We start from the raw sequence: 23855 nt of genomic DNA, 5'->3' as shown, positions 1-23855 counted from the left end.
TTGTAAATTATATTCACCCACTGCTATATTGAAAGCACTACAACTAAACATAATATGATGTTTTACCTTGTGAATTTTATAGTTTTTTTGGTTTGTTTTTTTAATGTACAGTAATTTAAAATCAGATGATTGCAACACACTCCAAAAAATTGGGACAGTGTTTACCACTGTGAAACATCACCGTTTCTTCTAATAACACTTATTAAGCATTTGGGCACTGAAGACACAAGTTTGTTAAGTTTAGACAGTGGAATTTTCCCCCAATCATCCATTATGCAGGTCTTCAGCTGCACAATTGTATGGGGTCTTCGTTGCCGTATTGTGCGCTTCATAATGCACCACACATTCTCAATTGGAGACAGGTCAGGACTGCAGGCGTTTTTCAAAAACTATTTAAAATGTGGATTCATCAGACCAAAAAGCACAGTTCCACTGTTCTACTTTCTATCTAAGATGAGAACGAGCCCAGAGAAGTTGGCAGCGCTTCTGGACAGTGTTGATGTAGGGCTTCTGCTTTACATAATAAAGTCTTAACTTGCATCTGTGGATGCAGCGGCGAGTGGTGTTGACTAACAAAGATTTACTAAAGTAATTCCAAGACCATGTTCATGATATCCATTACAGATGAATGATGTTTTTTAAACAGTGACGTCTGAGGGATCAGAGATCATGTGCATTCAGAAGTGGTTTTCGTCTTGCCCTTTACGCACCGAGATTTGACCAGATTCCTTGAATCTTTTAACTATGTTGTGCACTGTAGAGGGTGAAATGCCCAAAATCCTTCCAATTTGTCTTTGGGGAACATTGTTCTCAAAGTGCTGGATTATTTGCTGAAGATCTGTTGACAAATTGACAAGTCTTGAACAATCCTTGCTCTTGAAGGACTAGGCTGTTTTTGAAGGCTCCATATACAGTATACAGTACTATGACATGATTGCCTCACCTGTTTAACATCTCCTGTTTCACATCGCCTTGTTATTTTAACTTGTCAAATTGTAATTAGTCTTAAATTGCCTGTCTCAACTTTTTTGGAGCATGTTGCAGTCATCTGATTTGAAATTACTGTACATAAAAAAACCAAAAAAAAAAACAAAACAAAAAAATGAAATTCATAAGGTAAAACATCATATAATGTTTAGGTGTAGTAATTTACAAATCACTACTATGTTTTTATTAGCATTTTTCATATTGTCCCAACTTTTTTGGAATTGGGGTTGTAGGTCCCCCTCGTGCCGCCAAAACAGCTCCAACACGCATCTCAGAATAGCATTCTGAGATTATATTCCTCTCACCACAATTGTACCGAGTGGTTCAAATCAGTCTGTTGATTCTCTGTTGACCTCTCACATGAACAAGGCATTTCCATTCACAGAACTGCCGCTCACTGGATGTTTTTTGTTTTTGGCACCATTCGGAGTAAATTCTAGAGACTGTTGTTTTTGAAAATCCCAGGAGATCAGCAGTTACAGAAATACTCAAACCAGCCCATCTGGCAACAATAATCATGCCACGGTCCAAATCACTGAGATCACATTTTTTCCCCATTCTGATGGTTGATGTGAACATTAACTGAAGCTCCTGACCCATATCTGCATGATTTTATGCACTGCACTACTGCCACACGATTGGCTGATTACATAATCGCATGGATGATTGTTGGAGCCAGACGGGCTGGTTTGAGTATTTCTGTAACTACTGATCTCCTGGGATTTTCATGCACAACAGTCTCTACAATTTACTCTGAATGGTGCCAAAAACAAAAAACATCCAGTGAGCAGCAGTTCTGTGGACAGAAATACCTTGTTGATGAGAGAGGTCAACAGAGAATGGCCAGATTGGTTCGAACTGACAAAGTCTATCGTAACTGAGATAACCGCTCTGTACAATTGTGGTGAGAAGAATATCATCACAGAATGCTATTCTGAGATTTGGGTTGGCGCTGTTTTGGTGGCACGTGGGGGACCTACACAATATTAGGCAGGTGGTTTTAATGTTGTGGCTGATCAGTGTATGTGGATGTGTTTTTGAAAACACAAAGTCCTCGGACACACACACACACACACACACACACACACACACACACACAGTACCATTTTGGGCATCGTCTTTCCATGTACACACTTTGAGGACTATTTCAAGATCTACTTATCATATTATGTTTTGTTTGGGCTCGTTTGAATTGGGATAGTCTGCTGTAAGTTACGATATGTTATCTATGTTATATGTATTTTTCAGGAAAAGGAAAAAAGGAAAAACGTAACAAATAGGCATTCCTGTGTATTATATTTATGTGTGCAAAAAAAAAAAAAAAGGAAAAAAAAATCGAGGTTACAGTGAGGCACAATGGAAAATACCAGAATATTAATACAAAAATATTTTGGAGGGGTTAAAAGACAGAAATGTGAAGCTTATAATTTTGTAAAAGCACATTAAATCTTGTGTTAAAACTTGTGTATTATTTGAGCTGTAAAGTTGTTTAAATTGTTGTTTTTTAGGATTTTAGGGGTTACAGTGTTACGTCGTCATGGCAACGAAGAATTGGCACCATTCACTTCCATTGTCAGTGCCTCACTGAACCCAGATTTTTGCTTTTTTTAATGAAAAGGAGAGGCAAGTCAAAATGATTTTTTTTTTTTTTTTTTGGTAATCAACATAGTCATAAATGCTGTGAATTGAGCTTAACTTGTATTGAACCTGGAATATTCCTTTAAGGGGCATTCAGACTGAACATGTTTTTGCAGTAAAAAAGAAAGTTGGATGCAGCAATGAAAATATAACAGAACGCAGGTGCCTCTTATTTTTTTTATTGAACATTCACAATTGTTTTTTTTAAAGTTCAAGTTTCTTTTTACTTGACACAACTTCTAAAAAGCACGACATTCTGATCTAGATGCTGAAAAAACAGTGAGATGCGGCGCAACGGTCAAAAACATCCATCTAGTGCATGTTTACATTGAACAACAACGCAAATGGATGCAAAAACAAGTTTGTGTGAACAACCCCTAGTGTTTTAAATAAGACCTACAATTCTTAAGACAATGATTCCAAAATCAATTAATTGGATTGATGGAATTTCTGTATTCTAGATGCAGCCTATTCATTTACAAAAAAGTCTTAAAAACACTAATAAATTACTATTTTCCTGTGGACCATGTGTAAGAAGTAGTTTACAATTATGTAACTTATGCTATTTGAAAACATGTTCCTAAAATTATGTGTCCATAGCATTGATGTTGAAATGTACAAATTTTTTTAGTTGGGCAAGAGTTTTAAACCTGTTTTGATGAGGCTGTTCAGTGTTTACGCGTGTCCTTTGAGCAGGTTCAACAGATCTGATGACGTGTACGCTCTTCAGCACAGCGACTCATTATTCATTTGGCTGTTATGGGGGTAACTGTTATTTAACTTCCGTTCGAGAGTGAGACAAGAATTTTCCCTATACAGGATCTGCATCATTTACTCATCAAAACCATTCATTCTACTACTGATTCTCATAGTTCAGAGCCTCTATGTATAGTCGTTCAGGCGCACTGTTATGATTGACCTAGAATAAGTTATAATTTTCTTTATTAAAGCTGTGTTATTGCATTACCTAAATTTGAGTCCAGTCAATTAAAATTAATAAGTTGAAACAACAACATTTAAATAGCGAATATGAGTTAAGTTTACTTGCATCGAGTTACCTTAACTTATACAACGATGAGCCAAATCATTATGATCACTCACAGGTGAAGTGAATAACACTGATTATCTCCTAACATGGCCACGTGTCAAGGTCTGGGTAGATTAGATGGTAAGCGAACAGTCAGTTCTCATAGTCAATGTTTTGAATGCAGGAGAAATGGGTAGAAGTAAAGACCTGAGTGACTTTGACAAGGGCCAAATTGTTATGGCCAGACAACTGGGTCAGAGCATCTCTGAAATGTTAAGGCTTGGGGTGTGCTCCCGGTCAGCAGTGGTGAGTACCTACCGACAGTTGTCCGAGGAGGAACAAACCAGCGGCAGGGTGTTGGGTGCCCAAGGCTCATTGATGGCTATCCTGTCTGGTCCAAACCGACAGAAGGTCTACTGTGACACAAGTCATAGAAAATTTTAATGATGGTTACAGGAAGAATGTGTCACAACACACAGTGAATCGCACCCTGATGCGTATGGGGCTGCGTAGCCGCAGACCGGTCAGCGTGCCCATAATGACCCCTGTACACCGTCGAAAGTGCCTACAATGGGCACGCGAGTGTCGGAACTGGACCTTGGAGCAGTGGAAGAAGGTCGCCTGGTCCAATGAGTCCCGTTTTCTTTTACATCATGGGACGCCCGTGTACGTGTGTGCCATTTACCTGGGGAAGTGATGGCCCCAGGATGCACTGTGGGATGACGACAAGCCGGTGGAGGGAGTATGATGCTCTGGGCAATGTTCTGCTGTGAAATGCTGGGTCCGGCCATTCATGTGGATGTCAATTTGACTCGTGCACCTACCTAAACATCGTTGCAGACCAGGTACACCCTTTCATGGCAATGGTATCCCCTGATGGCAGTGGCCTCTTTCAACAGGATAATGCGCCCTGCCAAACTGCATACATTGTTCGGAAATGGTTTAAGGAACATAATGAATAGTTCAAGGTGTTGCCCTGGCCTCCAAATTCCCCAGATCTCAATCCAATTGAGCATTTGTGGGATGTTCTGGACCAACAAGTCTGATCCATGGCGGATCCTCCTCGCAACTTACAGGACTTGAAGGATCTGCTGCTAATGTCTTGGTGCCAGATACCACAGGACACCTTCAGGTGTCTTGTAGAGTTCATGCCTCTGCAGGTTGGCGCTGTTTTGGCATCACGCGGAGGAACAACAGCATATTAGGCAGGTGGTCAATGTTTTGGCTCATCAGTGTATAGTTCATTCTATATGATCACCAATTGAACCTAACTAAGTTTTTGGGATGCCATTACTCAAATCAATTGAAGGAACGAGTTTTCTCAATAATTTCAGTATAGTCAATTTATTAGGGTTTTCAGTGCAGGATCAAAGCACATGCTTATGCTCTACTAAAAAGAGAGCATCCTCATTTTTTAGGGTGGTGTAATTCTGAAACTTTACTGTGATAAACCCTTAGAAAAACTGATTGGAACGAAATTAACCGGTTATTAACCAGTTACCAGCATTTAAAAATAACGTTTTCACTCCCGAACATTTGAATGGGACTTTGTTCCTGTTTTTGATTACGTTCTGCAAAAAAAAAGTTTTGTTCCTTGAACCGTTTTTAGTCCCTTGTTAGAAGAATCATTTTGTGACTAACCCTTGAAATTCCACTTTGCTGTAAGATCGAGAGGTTCCAGAGCAATGAAGGGCAACCAGAATAACCAAAGGATGGACACCATTAAAATGTGGGATTGGTTCCATGCAGGAACAGGAAGAGGAGCTTTATGCCCCAGATTGCTAAAAACATAATACAGAACAACATGACACTATACACTTTCTCATTTCCTTGCCCTACCTGCAGCAGTCTGGGTGTGACGAACTGGTGTTGACAAATTGTTTCCTCATTTGCATGGATGCAGCATAAAAGACAGAAACTCTTGATCACAATATAAACATATTATTCTGGTTTCACATTCTGAGGCAAGATTTCCTGTTTCATTTGATTATTGTTGGGGAGTGTATCTGTCCAGTGGCTATCATGAGCATAAGACTCAAACAATTATATCGATAATGCAATACATAGGGCAATTACATGTTTTAGAGCAACTAAAGGTATAGCCTACATATTTGAGGATTTGATCGAATAATGTGCTCTTTAAAATGTTATTTTTAAGACACAATTGAAATCATCTCTGAATCTTTTTAGGTGATTTCAGTACACAATATGGAGAAAAACATTAATATCTTCCCATCTGACAATCACATCAAAAGATTGTGGACATAAACCATGGGAATAGGTGGGATGCAGCACTATTATTTCAACATCTCAAACCGGTTTGATGATGCTTTCAGATTTACTCTCAGAAGCAAAAACCATTTTTAGTGGCAATCATGACATGTACACTGACTAAGCCGTTGGCATGTAGCAGAATCTACGATTATTGTAACATAAGCTGTCCGTTTCCTTTTCCCTCTTTTTGCTCCATACACCCACTCACACTCCAAACAAGATTATCTTGTTAGGGTTTCTGCTGTTCTTTTAAAAATGTCATATTCTTGAGTTTTTGTTTTCAAGCCATGTCTTTAATGAATTCTAAGCAGATGCCCACGAAGGTGAACAAACATTGCAAGAGAACATTAGTTCTCCTGGATATGATTAATCGTGTAAAGCAGGACATCCTCTGGTATTACAGATTTCCAGAGGATCAATATTGACCATGTGACAAGGTCATTAGGATTTCAAACAAAAGCTCTGTATTTGTTGCCAGTTATACTCCACCAACTCAAGACTTCAGCCATATATACTAAACATACATTGGTTAAGCTGGGCCCAATGGACAACATAATCACTACGAAAACACCTCAAAGCTACACACTAGTGTAACAAAGAAAAGCATGGTTACACTGAATGGTGTTTCATCAATCATCCTTAAAAAATAAAGAAAGCTTGTTTGTTTAGCATCATCATTAAGGATGTGTGTATAATAGGTGAGATTAAACACAAGTCCCATGTTCCATGTCCCAAAACTGTCTATTTGTATAAATACTGACTGTAAACACTACCAGCATGTTGGGCCATTCAAGTAACTCCAAGGTAGACAAAGCTAATTTTGGGTTATGGGCAAACAGCAGGTGTCCCTCTATTTAACAGTGACCTTTTAAAACTGATTAAACTGTATTGCTTGATTGCAAGACTGGGGTTTCCTGTAGTACAGCTATGGTTCAATCACTGGTATCCTGCTCTTCAATCATAATTTGATGCAAATGTTTAAAAGAAGAAAAAAAAAGAGGGGAAAAGGGCAGACACCTTCACTCAATTTCACTGCAATATTCACAAAACTGTTTTTTCATGCGTTCGAGGGGGTCAATATAAAAGTGTTACGAATATATAAAATGTATATGCCTATATACAAATTTCTACAGGTGACATTTCAAAGATTGATTATTAAAAAAATAGTGCCCTCAACTGACAACTGTTGTGAACAACATGGCATAAATATGTATTATGCCTCAATAATTCCCTGCAACTACAATACTACGAAAACGAGCAAAATGATTGACAGGCAGAAAGCGTCATTGTCCCCCTCTCACTATACACACACACACCATAAGAAAAAACACATCTCACTCTCATAAATAAAAGACATAACTGCATATACAGTTGAGATCATTTTTAATGATGTTTGTCATTCAATTTAAATATAGAGATACAAACCAATAATGAATTTAATAAATTCATGGGCTTCATTTTGGTTCTCAATATTAAAATGATCACGGTATTAAAAAGCTGACCTTTCAAGAGTAATCAGACCTACAAAATATCATTCATCCTTTTTTCTCTTCTTTTTCTTGTCCTTTTTGGGCATGATTTCCTCAGTCACTCTCTCCTCCTCCTGCTCTCTTTTTTTGTTCTTTTTTTTCTTTTTATCAGAAACTTCAAGGTCTACATTTTCTATTTCTACCGTTTTATGTTCTTCAACTGTCTCTGCATGAATCTCTGGAGATGTTTTTATCTTCTTCCTCCTCTCTGAGCTTAGAGCCTCTTCCGATACAGTAGGGGCGCTGCACACTTCAACTCCATCCTCACCCCTCTCCTCTCGCTTTCTCTTGTTCTTTTTCTTCTTTTTCTCTGAGCGACTTGGCTCTTCAAAGCTGTTTTTCATTACTGAGGTCAGTGCAACAACATCTACCATTTCATCAGTGCCATCTCTGTTCATTTTCTTATTTCTCTTCTTTTTAGACTGTTCGATATCTCTGGTGTTTGGGGAGCCCTCCAAGGAGGCAGCTGAAGCCTTGCTGCTGACACCAGGTGAAGATGCGGCCGAGTCACTGCCCACCTGAGCCTTCTTGAGCTGGGCCATCCGTTGGGAGAAGTACTCTTGCATGGTCAGTGTGCTGGTCACTGTATTTAGTTGCTCCTCTGGGTTGGGGTTATTTTCTGTGTCATTGTCCCCCTCTCTCTCTTCTTGAGAGTCAGGTCCACTGCTTTCCTAAATAAAACAAGAAATGGGAAAATACGAGAAGTGTTATAACATAAGCAATTCAGAAAATGATTTACACTACTTAATTACGGTCAACTAATGCATTATTAGACCAAAAAAAGCAATACGGGATGAGAGGCCGTATATCACAGTGGTTTTACCATGGGTAATAGACGTTGAGTGCCTAAAACCCTCTTTCTGTGGTAAAACCACTGTAACATATGGCCTTAATTGGCTTATTGCAGTCTAAAATTGCTGCAACAGCATTATGATAAAACACAATGATGTTCAATAGTTACATACAGTATATTAATACCAATAATTGGAAATAAGCAATTTTTTCCACCAAGTGAAATAGCTCATAAGTCTAAATGTAGGCAGTATACCGTTGACAAGGAACATAGCAACTTTACACATTAATATAGAATGTGCTGCCCCAGGTGTGCGCTTATCGGCATATTACACTTTGAACATAACTTAGTCAATCAGAATTTAGAATAGAAAGATAAGCCATAGTCACAAACACTGAAGTAGAATTCGCAGACAAATATACATCAAATACTGAGAAAGAAGACCTGTCAGTTAGGAACAAACAGGACAACCCTCAATCCCAAATCCCTTTTACATCCAATTCACCATCGTTCACACACCCACACACAACTCCTCCCTAACTACATGTGTAATTAAATGCAACAACAGTAGCTGTCAATCAATGTCCTGTCATGCTGAGACTTGTCCCAAGTATCTAATGACATCACGGAACATAGTGTTTGAAGTCGATCTGATAATTGATATTTAAGTAACACTCTTTGCTTAAATTTTAAAAATCCTGGAGACACTTTGAAAACAAAATATTACAAACTTTCCATTTTAAAAAAATATAGTCTAAAGTGAAAAATTTTTATTCCTCTAATCTTCTGTGGTCTGACAGATTTCTGTTGATTTCGTCATATTTCTACACCATGTTGTAAATTATTAGTTGTGTTAATTACTCGTATTAGTAGTGAACCAAGAGGAAAGAGACCGATTAAAAATGGGCTGTCTCAGTGAGTTACTGTGTAAATGGCTGGATTAAACATCCGATTCCTGAAAAACTTGCCTGATGAGTGACTATCAGTGCTTGTGCTGGCAGAACTAAGACAGTTATTATAAGCATTAAGGGAGAGAAAGAACTTTCTAGCACAAGATACAGCTTAATCATAACAGGCCATTGTATAGCAAGACATAGTGACGATGTTGAAAGACCACAGAGGAACGCTTTAGATAAAACTGTCGTCCTCCAATACTTTATCACGGAGACTCTCTCTCCCATTCGTCTTCATTTTGCTAATGGCCTCCTCAATGCATAATGATTTGCAGTGAAGAATACCCACTCTGAAGCCTGCGCTAAACTATGCCGGTGCTCTACATTACGCCAGAGACGCTGTGAAAACGGCATTTTTCAAAAGATGTATTGAGGGACCAAGCGGCGGGGGGGGGGGTGGGGGGGGGAAGCTCACTGTGTTTGGGCTCATTTTCTAAAAAATATACACAGGTTGCAAGGGCTTTGTACAACCATGAAATAACAGCAAAATACATTATCACTACCTGTAAATGCTTCAGAGGTTTAAATCATTCTTTAATATAGATTGCAGAATGCAAATTATTACATTTTGATTGCTCAGTTAACTGAGCAGAGTCTTGATGCTCTCAGCCTCCACTGGCTTTTAACGCAGTGATTAAGCTACCGCGTATTAAAGAAAAATAAATATTCACATTATATGTATCCGAGTTATGCACATTAGTTAAATTGACTATAACAACTGTTAATTTTATCGCTTTAGTTGTTACATTAATTTTTATACATTGAGGATCAGCCGTCCTTATACCGCAAATGTATACAGTATAATACGAAACACTACTACTGTTATTACATGACTGCATGTTGGTACTCTGTGTGAATGTCGCCAATGGGTGAGAAAAGTCTCAAGTTCAAATCATGATGAAGCATTCTCCAATAAACCAAGTAAAATCTCAAATGTACATAGGTGGATGTACACTCATCGACCACTTTAAGTAAACCTGTACTGAACTGGACTAAAACGGCCATTGCCCAGACTGGTTTCGAGATGACCGATAAGCTACGGTAACTCAGATAACCACTCTGTACAATTGTAGTGAGCAGAATAGCATCTCAGAATGCAAAACACGTCAAACCTTGAGGCGGATGGGCTACAACAGCAGAAGACCATGTCGGGTTAAACTTCTGTCAACCAAGAACAGAAAGCTGAGGCTGCAGTGGGCACAGGCTCACCAAAACTGTGGCAGCAGTGGAGTCATACAGGTTCCTGGGCACTACCATCTCACAGGACCTGAAGTGGGAGACCCACATTGACTCCATTGTGAAAAAGGCCCAGCAGAGGTTGTACTTCCTTCGCCAGTTGAGGAAGTTCAACCTGCCCCAGGCGCTGCTGATACAGTTTTACTCAGCAGTCATTGAATCTGTCCTCTGGACTTCAATAGCTGTCTGGTTTGGTGCAGCTATGAAATCGAATATCAGAAGACTACAAAGGACAGTTCGGACTGCTGAGAGGATTATTGGTTGCCCCCTGCCCTCCCTTCAAGAACTGTACAGTTCCAGAGTGAGGAAAAAGGCTGAAGAAAAAAAAAAAAAAAAAAAGAAAAAAAAAAGAAAATCATGCCGGACCCCACTCACCCTGCCCACTACCTTTTTGAACTGTTGCCTTCTGGCCAACGCTTCAGAGCTCTGAGAACCAGAACCGTCAGGCACAGGAACAGTTTTTTCCCTCAAGCTATCCATCTCATGAACGGTTAAAACTGCCCCATTGAGCAATAATTATGTGCAATTCACAGTTTAGTCTTTTAATATTTATCCAACACATCCAACCTCTTCTGCCATTACATTACCTTGCACTGTATATAACAGATTTGTATTTGCACAACGTATATACACTACCGCTCAAAAGTTTAGGGTCATTTATTCTTTATTATTTTTTTCACATTTTAGAATAATAGAAGTCATCACAACTATGGAATAATAGAAGTGGAAATATGGGAATTATGTTGTGACCAAACAAAATCCAAAATAAATCAAAACTGTGTTATATTTTAGCATCTTCAAAGTAGTCACCCTTTGCCTAGAATTTGCAGACATGTACTCTTGACATTTTCTCAACCAACTTCTTGAGGTATCACCCTGGGATGCTTTTTAAACAGTATTGAAGGAGTTCCTATCTATATGTTGGGCACTTAGTAGCTGCTTTTCTTAATTATTCGGTCCAAGTCATCCATTTAAAAAAAAAAAAAAAAAAAAAAAACAAAAACAAATTTAATAAAATTTTATTTTGTAATTAAATTAATATGTTGGCAAAATTATATTTTTGTCTACAAAACTAATTTCAAACATTTAAGCAACACCTTCAGATCAAACGGTTTTTAAGATCATGAGAAACATTTCAGGCGAGTGATCCCAAACTTTTGAACAGTAGTGTATATATATATATATATATATATATTCTTATTGTGTATTCTATATATACTTTTTCTATCCAGTTTTTATTCTTATACTATTTTTTTAAATTTTTTTATTATTATTATTATCATCTCTGTCTTGTTGCTGTATTGTATTGTTGTGTACTGGAAGCTCCTGTCACCAAGTCAAATTCCTTGTACCTGTAAGCATACCTGGCAATAAAGCTGATTATTGATTCTGAAAACTGGACAGTAAAAGACTGGAAAAATATAGCCTGGTCTGATGAATCTCGACTTCTGCTGAGGTACACAGATGGTAGACCCACTGCAGCCTCAGCTATCTATCTGCAGACAGAAGTGGAACCCAACGTGGTCTTCTGCTGTTGTAGCCCATTCGCCTCAATGTTCGACATGTGCATTCTGAGATGCTATTCTGTTCACTACAATGGTACGGAGGGGTTATCTGAGTTACCGTAGCCTTTGTCAGGTCGAACCAGTCTGGCCATTCTCCGTTGACCCCTCTCATTAACAAGGCTTTTCCATCATCAGATCTGCCGCTCACTGGATGTTTTTTGTTTTTGGCACAATTCTGAGTAAACTCTAGAGACTGCTGTATGTGAAAATCCCAGGAGATCAGCAGTTACAGAAATACTCAAACCAGCCCATCTGGCACCAACAATCATGCCACAGTCCAAATCACTGAGATCACATTTTTCCCCATTCTGATGGTTGATGTTAACATAAACTGAAGCTCCTGACCTGTATCTGCTTGATTTTATGCACTGCTGCCACATGATTGGCTGATTAGATAATAGCAAATAAGTAGGTGTACAGGTTTTCCTAATAAAGTGGTCGGTGAGTGTATATTAGGCACTGGATACATTTTATTTTGTGATTTGATTAACTTGACATGTACTGTATAGGCTATTATTATCCTTTTCACAATGTTTGGCTTTCAACAGGTAAAGACTGTGGGCAGACTGCTTTTCTTATTTCTGTGATGCAAACAGATAGCAGCTGAAGTGAGACCGGGCGGTGAAATAAAGCACATGGAGCCGCTCGAAAAAGTTCACAAAGTCACAATTCATTAATAAGAGGGGCTAGCAGAACGGAGAACTAAACTGTCCCGAATATGCTGCACGTGTCTCATGTCAGCAGAGGGAGCAAACTGCCCAAGAGAACGCTGCCGGTCTGTGTGACCGTCTATATCGGCAATGCCAGGATATGCTACTGCTCGAAGCAACTAGTACATTTAAAGTTTCATATTAGTTAATTTACAGATTTATTCATTGCATACAGTAATATATTCACATACTTTTCTGTTAAGCAGAATTAAAACACGTGAAAGATATAACAGTTTGGTCAAACATTCAAGTTTGGCTAGGGGGGGAACAGGGGTTCAGCATCGGGCTAGCATCGTGGCTAGATGTTGCTTCTACAGGTCTCGCAAAAGTTTAAAGTTGCCCTGAAAGAAGACCACGGAACTGGAGAACTGCAGATGTAGGCTCATTAAAACAGAAGTCTCACTTTTCCCCTCCAAAAAAAAATAAAAAATCTTTACTTCCAGAGTCCAGCACAATGGCGTTCCCTCCAGTTTGGTAGAACCGAGAGAGGTCTTCAGAAGAGATGCGGCTAACAGTATGTAACAGGGACTTAGAGAAACAACTGGGGGGCATTTTAGAGTGAACTGTGAAATTACTCTTGGGAGAGAAAGAAGAGGAAGAGAGATGGAGTGAGTGGGGAAATCCTCTTCATCAGAGAGATGGTGATAGTGTGTGTGTGTGTGTGTGGTGCAATGTCTCGCCGCCTGGGGACCTCCATTAGGCTTATCTCTCTAATGTGCTGAGAGAAGTGCTGCTGGTAGCATTCCCTCAACAATGCTGAGTGCGGATCGGGTTATACCACACACATGCAACCACATACATGCACTCACAAACAAACAAGGCACACACAAGCAGGAAAGCTGACACACAGATAACGCAAGTCCAGGTTTCATGACTGTGCTTGGATGTCTTAATGAGGGTGTAAACATGTACAGTGTTGAGTCCAAAATGTGCTCTACGCAAGTACAATGATGCAGACGCTTTTTAGATATGCAAGCTCGATTGGGGGCGTTATTAGAGGAACAAGAGTTTAAAAAAAAAAAAATGCTGAACAATAGTTAGTCAATACTGTATATTTGTAGCAACCTACCTCAATAATAACATGTTTTATAGCACAAACTTTTGAAGATAATTCTATTGCCCCCTTGAGTACTGAGGTTTGTTACCACCACAGTAGTGTAAGAATGCACATTAGCATGTTCAGCCACACCACGTGCTGGCAACGTGTTGCCAAGCACTCGGGTCTGTGAGGGTAATGTCTCTGGCTTTAATCTCATCAGCTAAAATTACTGACAAAAATGTTTGTTTGAATTAGTGCTATTTAATGCATTAATTTAGTATGATTAGGAATATGAAAAAATGAATCATGCCCCTCTGACCCGTACGTAAATTTCGTAATTAAGGGATATCAAGACGTGCTTTCAAAGTTTACAACTACATTTAACTTGACACAGGGTCCTAAAAACACACCATTTATGGCTACGACCAACCAATGGTGATGCAACCAAAGTTAGACGCTTCAAAAATGTCCATCTAAAGCCCCTGTCAGACAACGCTTCACGCTCAATTACAAAGTCAAACACATCCGAAAGCTTTGAAAAGATTGGAAACGCAAGCTAATGTGAAGAAATTTTGCACTACACAACAGATAAAAGTTCAAAATTGGTGAACTCTAAACCAGGGGCTAAAAACGGTTCAAGGAACAAAAAGGAAAACGAATTAAATGTTTTGAAGAACGTAACCAAAAACGGGAACAAAGTGATTTTCAATTGTTCCGGAGTGAAAACGTAATTGTTAAATGCTGGTAAACGGTTAATTTCATTCCAATAATTTTTTCATGAAACCAAAAGGCCAAAGGGTTTAATCACAGTAATTTTTTGGAAATACACTACTTCATGTTGCCCGAAAAAATAACGTGCTTTGATCTAAAAGGAAACCACTGCATCACACATTTCTTTGCCTAATTGCCCATTTTGGATGTAGCATTCTCTGAACGAAGACCTTTTTTAACAACTATGTATAATTACCACATATTCTGTACATGCACGGCTAATCTAGATACAAGGAAAACAATTAGTAAAAAGTACATTTCTCAGTTGTTTCCAACTCTTCACTGAATTATTGTTCGATATGCTGCATTTATTCAGATTTGATGCTGCTGTGTTTTGACTGAGAAGTAGATCTGTAATTAAAATTATACTTAACTGTTAATTAACTGTATGCTTATGATTTCTATGCTGATAAATCCACCACACAGGGGGAAAAACAAAATTGCTTATTTCACTTATCTTGGTGAGGCAAGTGGCTTATTTTGGGCTTGTTTTTCCAGACCATGTTGCTTGTTTCTCTTGCGAGATCTGGCAACACTGCAATTGGTATTTCACCTACCCCTTAGCACAGAGTACTGTCATTTTAAAAAGAACATTATTAACCGTACTTTTATTTTGTTCTAACCGGTTACCATTTGGAAAGAAGGCTGCGGAACTTCTGAACCAGAACGAAAAAATACAGTTTTTGCTCAGAACGAACCGAAAATATAACTTTCATAAACTAAAATTTGTGCATATGACATGATTACATAATTACTACATTTAAAAGGACATTTTCATAAAAAGACAAACTACGACTAAAAAAAAAATTAAAAAAAAATAAGACTAGAGCACACTAAAAACGGCCCCCAAATTTCCTTAAACCCTCTCTGCCTCTGTTCTCCATTGCTCCACATTCCTGCTCCATCGCCTTCCCCTCTCTTTTTCTCTCTCTCCTCCTGGCAGATGGGAGGCCCCAGGAAGAGGATGCATTCCCTGAACTGTGTGCAGTGTTCAGATAAGGCCCCTACAGCAGGAGCAATGGGCTCTTTCCTGCTTCGCTCTCCCCAGGCATGGGTGGCTCGATGGGGGGGTGGGGGTTGGCGGAGGCAGGGCAGGGCCCTGTACTGGGGGGGGATTTCAAAAGGCCACACTGAAGAAACTGAACAAGACGACATCGGTGCTGACGCCAACACATTGCAACAGACAATCCAAACCAGCCAGAGAAGATGAAAAAAGTGTTTTGTCGAATGCCTTTGAACGTGTTTTACAAACCAAAGAAACAAATTGTGACGACACTTCTTAATTTACTGCTGAAAACTGCAACTAATTTGTCCCACTCTGTGCGATGTCAGACAGTCCCTAATTTATAACACAAAAGTTATATTCCTCACTGTATAGAGACACGGTGCTCTGACTATGCTAGTTTAGCACTGCAAATGCTGCATCAGCAATGAGAACATCTAGTGTCCAGGGATTAAAGACTGCAATATGGTACAATAATACAGTGCTATATATAAATTATGATTATTTCTAGTAGGGATTTTTTCAATACTTTACAAATACTCCAAACTGAGGATGTCAAAAAATAAATGTATTAATTGAACATTTAGTACAACCAGGGTAAAGGTAAAAAACACATTTTTTTAGCAGTTTATTAACCTGTTGAACCTGTTGGTTGAGGAATGTCAAATTGTTTTATATAGGGGGAAAATCATGCAGTAATGGTTATTGAAAATAAGTTAATAAAAAAATGACTACAATTAATTGAATGTAAATTCTACAGATCATGGCAAAATTATGGGACTGTTGTAATTTAAATTGTTGGATACAGTCAAGAGAGGCAAGACCTCTGATGTGGGTAGAATTATAACACTATTTGGTAACACTTTACAATAAGGTTCCATTTGTTAACATTAGTTAATGCATTATATATCATGAGCCAAAAATGAACAATATATATTTTTTTACAGCATTTATTAATCTTTGTTAAGGCTAGTTAATAAAATAAAATTGTGCTCCGGTTTCCCCCACAGTCCAAAAACACATGCAGGTTAAGTTAACTGGAGACCCTAAATTGCCCGTAGGTGTGAGTGAGAGTGTGAATGTGTATGTCTGTGTGTGTTGCCCTGTGATGGACTGGCCACCTGTCCAGGGTGTTTCCCTGCATTCGGCACGAGACAGCTGTGATAGGCTCCAGCACTACCCGCGTCCCTGCTTAGGACAGGCGGCTATAGAAGATGGATGGATTAGTTCTAACAAAACAAAACAAGTGTGATTTGTGCCTATAATGCCTAAAAAACAAAGTGTAACCCATTAGTTGAAAGCATAGTTAGCCTTTTTTTAACAGTATTTATGAATAAAAATAAAAATGTGTATTACATTGTTGATGCAGAAACATGGCAATTAACCAATTTAAGCCAACATTTTTCCTTGCAAAGAAATTTCTTTTTCCTCATTGGATAGCCCAATAAAACAAACTGCAAGCCTTTTTTTTTTTATGTAGTAAAGGAATGTGCTTTATTCTATCTCAAAGGGATCTTTCCCAGATATGTGTTTCAAGTTCACCAATTAACTGTAGTTGTGACTCCGGTATTTATAATTTAGATTGTCTTTAAAGGAGAAAACTTTAAAAATAATAATAAAATAATAGCCCTAGACTGAATGAATAATAGCTCTCTGTGTGGCATGGACTGTAGAAAACAGCACTAGATAAAAAGCATTTATGATCAAATCAATCATTCAAAAAAAAAAAAAAAAAAAAAGTCTAGACTCAAGACTGTGTTTTCTCTTTATATCCCCCTATTTTTTTGAGGATGGAGGCATTGAGGATAATTTACTCCTTTGAGGGTTACAAGTTAAACTATATTCAAAACAACATGGCTTACAGCCCATTACGCGCACAGACCGATGGATAATATCGAGACGATATTGGGAATAGGGCTGATTGTGCGAGTGTGTTCTCATTGTCCTGCCACTATTATAAATTTGATGGTGGCCTGGGCTTATGGATCGGGACCCAGATTACCCAGCTGTCCCTCCCTGATGAGGAAAAAGGACCCGCCGCACCATCCTTCATACCATTCATGTGGGCGGACAGCAAAACAGGTGGCACCCATGCATTACAGCGCTTCGCATGGTTTAATGAGCATTTTAACATTCATCATAATTTAAAGAGATCATAATGTAAAGAAGCAGAACAAAGAAATTACACCAATAACATGCCATATATTCAAATTCAATTACTTTGAATTTATGTTTAGCTCTTTGATTAAGCAAGTGTAAACAAAACTTTAGATGACTTGTTATATTAAGGTCCTATGGGTGGCAATCAAACAACAATAATTTAACCCTTTAGTGCTTGGTGTCCACTACAATCGACAGATTTTTAAAAGCCATTTTTAACACTTTAGTGTGTGATGTTACATCCAAATCACCATGGATGTTTACCTTTAGACATTTTTCATAATTCTATATAACTGTCATTGTGATTTTTTTAATACGACAATATAAATTTAATATGATGACTAGTGGTCGACCAGTATGGGTTTTTCAATGGCCGATGCAGATGCCGATATCTAGAGCAGGAAGGCTGATATAAATGGCGATAAATTTATGGGATTAGGAATTAATTTATTCTTTTTTTTTGGTTTTTGGTGATTTCATTATTTATGCATTAGTAGGTTAAAAATACATTTGAATGTTGTATTAAATGGCTCCATGGCAGTGGACCAAAAGTTAAAATGATATATGGACATAAACATTTCTATATACTGTTTAAGATAACCTTGAACAATGCCTTCATGCTCCATAATAACAAATAAAAAAAAACAAACCAAATGAATAAAACAGGTCATATGAATGTGCATTTGAATAACAAAGACCTACACCTAATGCACCTAGTAAGCCAGCATGATGCAGACCTCTCCACAAACCCTAGACTTTATTCCTTATCATGAGTAACAAATGGCGACAACACAATGCATAGGGCATCATCACTAAACTCTGCTTGCTTTACAATGTAAAGTGCTTGCCTTTCTGTGCCCTCCAAGGAGCTGATGTGTCAGCCTCAAGATGGAGGACACACCATTTATTCTCTGCCCTGCTGTGATTTATTAGATTAAACTGGCGGTGATTAAATGCAAGCCTGAGCCGATGAAAACAGCAATGGTGGTGGCTCTAAACAGCATCAGGCAGTTAGCTTCCTCTGTTCGTACTGTAATCACCATGCCAGGGCCATCCAGCCCAGGCCAACAATGACTGCACAGGTTAGCCATTTCAGTTACCTATTTTTGTCAATGCTCTTTTAATTTTTGCACTAATTTGTACGTGTCAGTGGTTCGGCATGGGCGTAAAACCAGTTGCCAGAGCAAAGAGTAATTTTGGTCTGCTATATATTATTAATCTGTAGCGGCAGCAACACAGCCCTGTCAACAGCATGAGGGAGGCCATGCCTTTGTTTGAGGCAATTAGATGTTATCTGAGAACATATTAGTGCTCCCCGCATGAAAACAAAGATGTCTTTGAACACCAGCACAAAAAGGCGTCGGTTACTGCATTAGTTGAGTAGTTAAACATGCCGGACCACATGGTCGCAACGTGCCAATTTGCACTGGTGTCTACTTGTCCTGAATGGGTACAAATCTGTTCTGGTCATAGTATTCAGGCCTAGAATGGTTTGGTAATTAATATTAATGTGGAATTATAATTTTTTTTTTACATTATTTTATTGTTGGCCTTTTTCACCACTTTTTATTGAGATGAAAGTAGAGAGGTGAGGAAATTATAGGTATAGAAGTGTTGTAAATTGTGCAATCTGGATTAAAACTTGCATCACCTGCATGCGAACCATAACTCTACGCTAACTACCTGACCATGGCTCCAACATACTTACCCCTTAAAGTAAAAAGACAAAGCCTTATTAGTTAGCAAGTAAATGTTGGAGGACTGAAGCTCAACGTTATAGTTAAGAGTCTATAGCCTTTGAAAATTTGACTCACGAATATCCTTAAAATAGATGGTCTTCAGATGTCAAACAAATGTATGTAATAGTATACTGAACATTGATGAAACACTGCGGTTTTGCTATTGGAGCTCCATTGGCCTGCTGGTGTATTTGGAGCTCAAGTTTTGCATCCTCAGCAACATTTCAGTGTTCCACCCCGCCCACTAGCTGACTCCCATGCGGCAAATGGCTGCCTCTCACCCCTTCACCACATCTGCGAAATGGTGGAGCCTCTTCTCCTCAATTGGTGAGGTGGCGACGTCGGGGGAATGGACGAGTCAACTGGCCAGCGATCCTTCATGAGGACGGGCGTGGGCTGATTTGGAGCAACTACAGGTACAACCTTCTATTCTTGAGGGCTTTGTGTTAGGACTGGTGTAGGAGTGGGAGAGGCCACAGGGGGTCACGCCAACCCCTGGAAGCACAGCGAGAGGAGATGCCTGACCGCCTGACTGGAACCATGGAGACAGCCCGAGAGGCAAACTGTCTCGGCACGCACTTTGATAAAGAGAATCACAAATATACATTTAGTTTTAACATTGACTGACATATCTCCTGTCCCAAATACTAAGTCAGCCAGTAGATGACTCCTATGTTCCATAAAATGGATCCATTGCAGTGGAACAAAAGTTAAAACACAAACATGTGGACATAAACATGCCCATTTCTAAAAAGGCAATCGAAAATAATGCCTTTTTTTTTTTTTTTTTAAGAGAATAAAAAAATAAATAAAAGGTACACAATAAAAAAGGTACAAATACTAAACAGTGAGTTGGCCAGTAGATAAGTATTATTAATGAACAGAGTATGAGGAAGACCATAGTTTAGAAAAATATAAAACGTAATTTCCTGATACATTTATTTTTTTGCAGCTTATATGGAAAAACAAATATAACTGCTGCATTTAAAATGTTTAAACACCCACTCTCAAATCTCTATTTTGTGGATTATAAAATATTTTAGTAAAACTAATTAATATTCAATAAACTATTCAATAAATTACAATTAGATAGTATTCTAAAATACGGCTTAGATTTTTGCAAGGAACTTCCAGCAGCAGGTAGTTAAGGAGCTTTTTTTTATCCCATTATATTAAAAATAGCACAGAAATAAACAGGAAAAGATAAAGATCATAATTTAATTGCATACTACCATACTAAACAAAATTTAGATGAATTACAAGACAAAGTTTTCATTGCGATTTCAAAACTGAACAGAAACAAAATTGACAAAGTCTACTATAAGCAGTTTCAAACTGAAAAATCTGAGGCATAATACTTGTTATGGGCATTATGCTAAACAGACAATATTAAGGAATTTAAGCGGTCAAACCATATCAAAGGATTGTATGAAATGCATTTCACACATACCGATGAAGTTTTGCGTGAAATACAAGTGTAGGCCTTAGCAATCCACCATTGACGCAAATAGCAGTGGTAAAAAATGACTAAGTTTCGCTGATGTATGAAGCAGGTGGGAGTCCATTTATCAGCGGGTCCTCAGTGGTCGCCTGCTCGGGTCCCTCAAGTCACAGGCCGCGACGCTCCCCTTTTGACTGATTAATTAGCCAATCACAGGACATTTTTCACCAGCAGCAGGAGGGTTTATTTCAGCTAATGCTGGGGCCTCGCAAACCGAGCCACGTTCAAGCAAACTCGGCTCTTTCTTTTGGGTCTTCAGGAGTGGAGGGGGCTACAGAGGGACCAAGGGAGATAAATCACACCCACTCCTCATGACTCCATACACACTAGCCTACAGCCTAACTAAGGCCCCCGAGAAGAGAGAAATAAGGGAGACATCAAGAATAAACCCTGAAAGCCAAGAATTCAAAAATGTGAAGAGGTGAGGTTCAATTACAATGTGAGGAAGGCACGACTATGAAAATGTATTGGAATATTTCAAAAGCACTGGTCATGGGCATCACTATCCCAGTCAATGAGATCTTGCCATGTCGTTTTGTAGAAAGAGTGAAAGCCAGAGATGGATGGCAGCAAGGCCTCCAGACTGATCGGTTTAGACAATGCAGCCTCTCCAACAAACACTTGCAGGCCATCCATTATGGTGTTCATCATGCTCTTTCAAATTCAAGTGTGTGTGATTGAGAGAAAGAGAAAAGCTACTGGATTTTGACACAGACAAATATGATTAAGCTATTTGGTCACCTTTAATTTTTGTTGAACTTTGAAAGGCATTTTTTACATCACCTAGAATAAGGGATGTGCACATAAAAAATATTTATAATCAACTAGTAATGAAATGGAGAAAGAAAAAGAACCTTGACAGCCTTGGAGGTGTTTTGTTTTAAAAGCTGAATTTTGAGGTGCGATGCAGCAGCCAAGGATGTTGGTCTGCATCCTAAAATCCTCTCCGAGAGGATTAATTCAGTCTTAAAGCATTGCCATGCAATATGTAAAAGCTTAAACAAAATTTTGAAAAAATAAATCTGCATACACTAGACCCATCAAATTACGAACAAATTAAAAAGTGCATCAACACCCTATTAAAGTTAAAGCAAAATAAATCAATTTTCATAACTTAAAATTATTTACTATTCTAAGATGGAAAATACCTACAAATGCCTCTGCATAACAGCTCTATAAATCAAGGTAATGAAATGTCTGCCGAGAAGGGACAACTTGGAATAGCCTCCTGTGTGCATGCTTGTGTGTCAGAGAGAATTGTGACAAGAGATAAGGGACTGACAGGAAGCTCTGGGAGAAGTGAGGAAAACCCCTGGTGTAAGAGGTGGGAGAGAGGGCAGCCAAGACACAGGGCAGCAGATCACACTACCCAGCCGCTGAGATCACCACTTAGCATGAATGCCAACTCCATGCTGCACTAAAAAATAAGATACTTGGTGTAGTTTGTGGCCATTATGGATCGCCCCGGGCCAGTGTTTTGGGCCAGTTGATAGAACGGTCACTTGCCCTAGTGGGCCTGTCCTGTGTTGTCACATTTTGCGTTCGTTGATCATGTGCACGCGTGTCTTGCACACTTAAATATTTGGTTTTCTGTGATGTATTGAACATTATTGGTTGTGAATTATGCTGATTTAAATATGTGGCCAAGGCTAACGTTATGGTTTTGTTATCTGAATGGGTTGAAAATTATAAACAAATCACAGTATGCAGTTGTTTTCCAGCATAAGTGGGTTTATGAATTGATAGCTGTTGGGGAGTTACATTATAGCTGTGTAATTTCCAGCTATTATTGACAATTATAAAATTATTTGTTATAAATGTTTTAATTTTTAATCAGCCTTAAATCATGATAGCCAAGGAGACTGCAGATATCAAGATTTATAGTGAAAATTTAGTTACATTATGGCCTGTTTTACCCCAAAACTGATTGGATCGCTTCAGAAGACATGGATTAAACCACTGGAGTCTTGGGGATTACTTTTACGCAGCATTTATGTGCTTTTTGGAGCTTCAAAGTTTTGGACCCCCATTGACTTCCATTGTATGGACCTACAGAGTTTAAATATTCTTCTAAAAATCTTCGTTTGCGTTCTGCAGAAGAAAGTCATACTCATCTGGGATGGCATGAGGGTGAGAAAATGAGAATTTTCCTTTTTGGGTGAACCATTCCTTTAACAACCTCTAATAATCATCCTCCCATGTGTGATTCCTTGCTAAGAGTAATGCCTTTACGATTCAGTGTAGGTTCATGTTGTCCCTTTATGAACCCAGGATGCACCTATGAACCGAGGTAAAAATCTTCCACTGGCAGTACCGCCGCACAAGCACACAATACACACATAAACAACGCCCCCTCATTGCCTTCCTATTCTGCCCTAACTGCATCTCTTTTTCAGAGCTCGCCACCAGCCCTTCACCACACGGCCTCTTGGGATGCCATTGTGAGCCTGTTCAGATTGGTTTTCAATCCGGTCAATGAAGTCCCTCCAGAGCAGGACAATAACAAACTGCAACAAAACGATTAGCAGGAGAAAACAAACACGTATCACACTGCCGGCACTTCCAATTTCAAGCAAAGCATAAACCGCTGCTATTGTGTGGTGGTTTCTCAGTAGACGTTGTTCAGTGGGAGCCACAGATTTGGGGCTTCAGACCCACATCACATACATTAACTGTACTTGAAACTGCAAAGTCACAAACATTGAGCCAGTTTACATGCACACTAATACACCGATTTCTCTCTAAAAATCAGCTTATTTAAAAAAAAAAAAATAAAAAAATCTGACAAGGCAAGAAATCCACGGTTACATGACATTTGAAATAATCGCGTTATTCTCTACTTTTGACGTCAAACCGTGAAGAGGCATGCGCTCAACACGTGCGCACATTGGATGAGCCGGCAAGAACACCAGGTAAGGCGTTTACAAAAA

At 38.8% G+C, this 23855-nt stretch overlaps 1 protein-coding gene across 1 annotated transcript in view; it reads right to left on the bottom strand.

Annotated features, from left to right (window-relative positions):
* Positions 1 to 7292: 7292 nt before the first annotated feature.
* Positions 7293 to 23855, bottom strand: part of LOC127409805 (PIN2/TERF1-interacting telomerase inhibitor 1-like) — a 37870-nt gene continuing 21307 nt past the window's right edge. The window contains exon 7 of the mRNA XM_051644637.1: positions 7293 to 8126. Within this exon, the coding sequence (XP_051500597.1) occupies positions 7458 to 8126 (669 nt within the window). The 3' untranslated portion in view covers positions 7293 to 7457. The remainder of the gene's footprint in view (positions 8127 to 23855) is intronic.

Source organism: Myxocyprinus asiaticus, chromosome 19 (genome assembly GCF_019703515.2).
Source record: "Myxocyprinus asiaticus isolate MX2 ecotype Aquarium Trade chromosome 19, UBuf_Myxa_2, whole genome shotgun sequence".
NCBI lineage: Eukaryota > Metazoa > Chordata > Actinopteri > Cypriniformes > Catostomidae > Myxocyprinus > Myxocyprinus asiaticus.
This window is presented reverse-complemented; position numbering and strand designations above follow the sequence as displayed.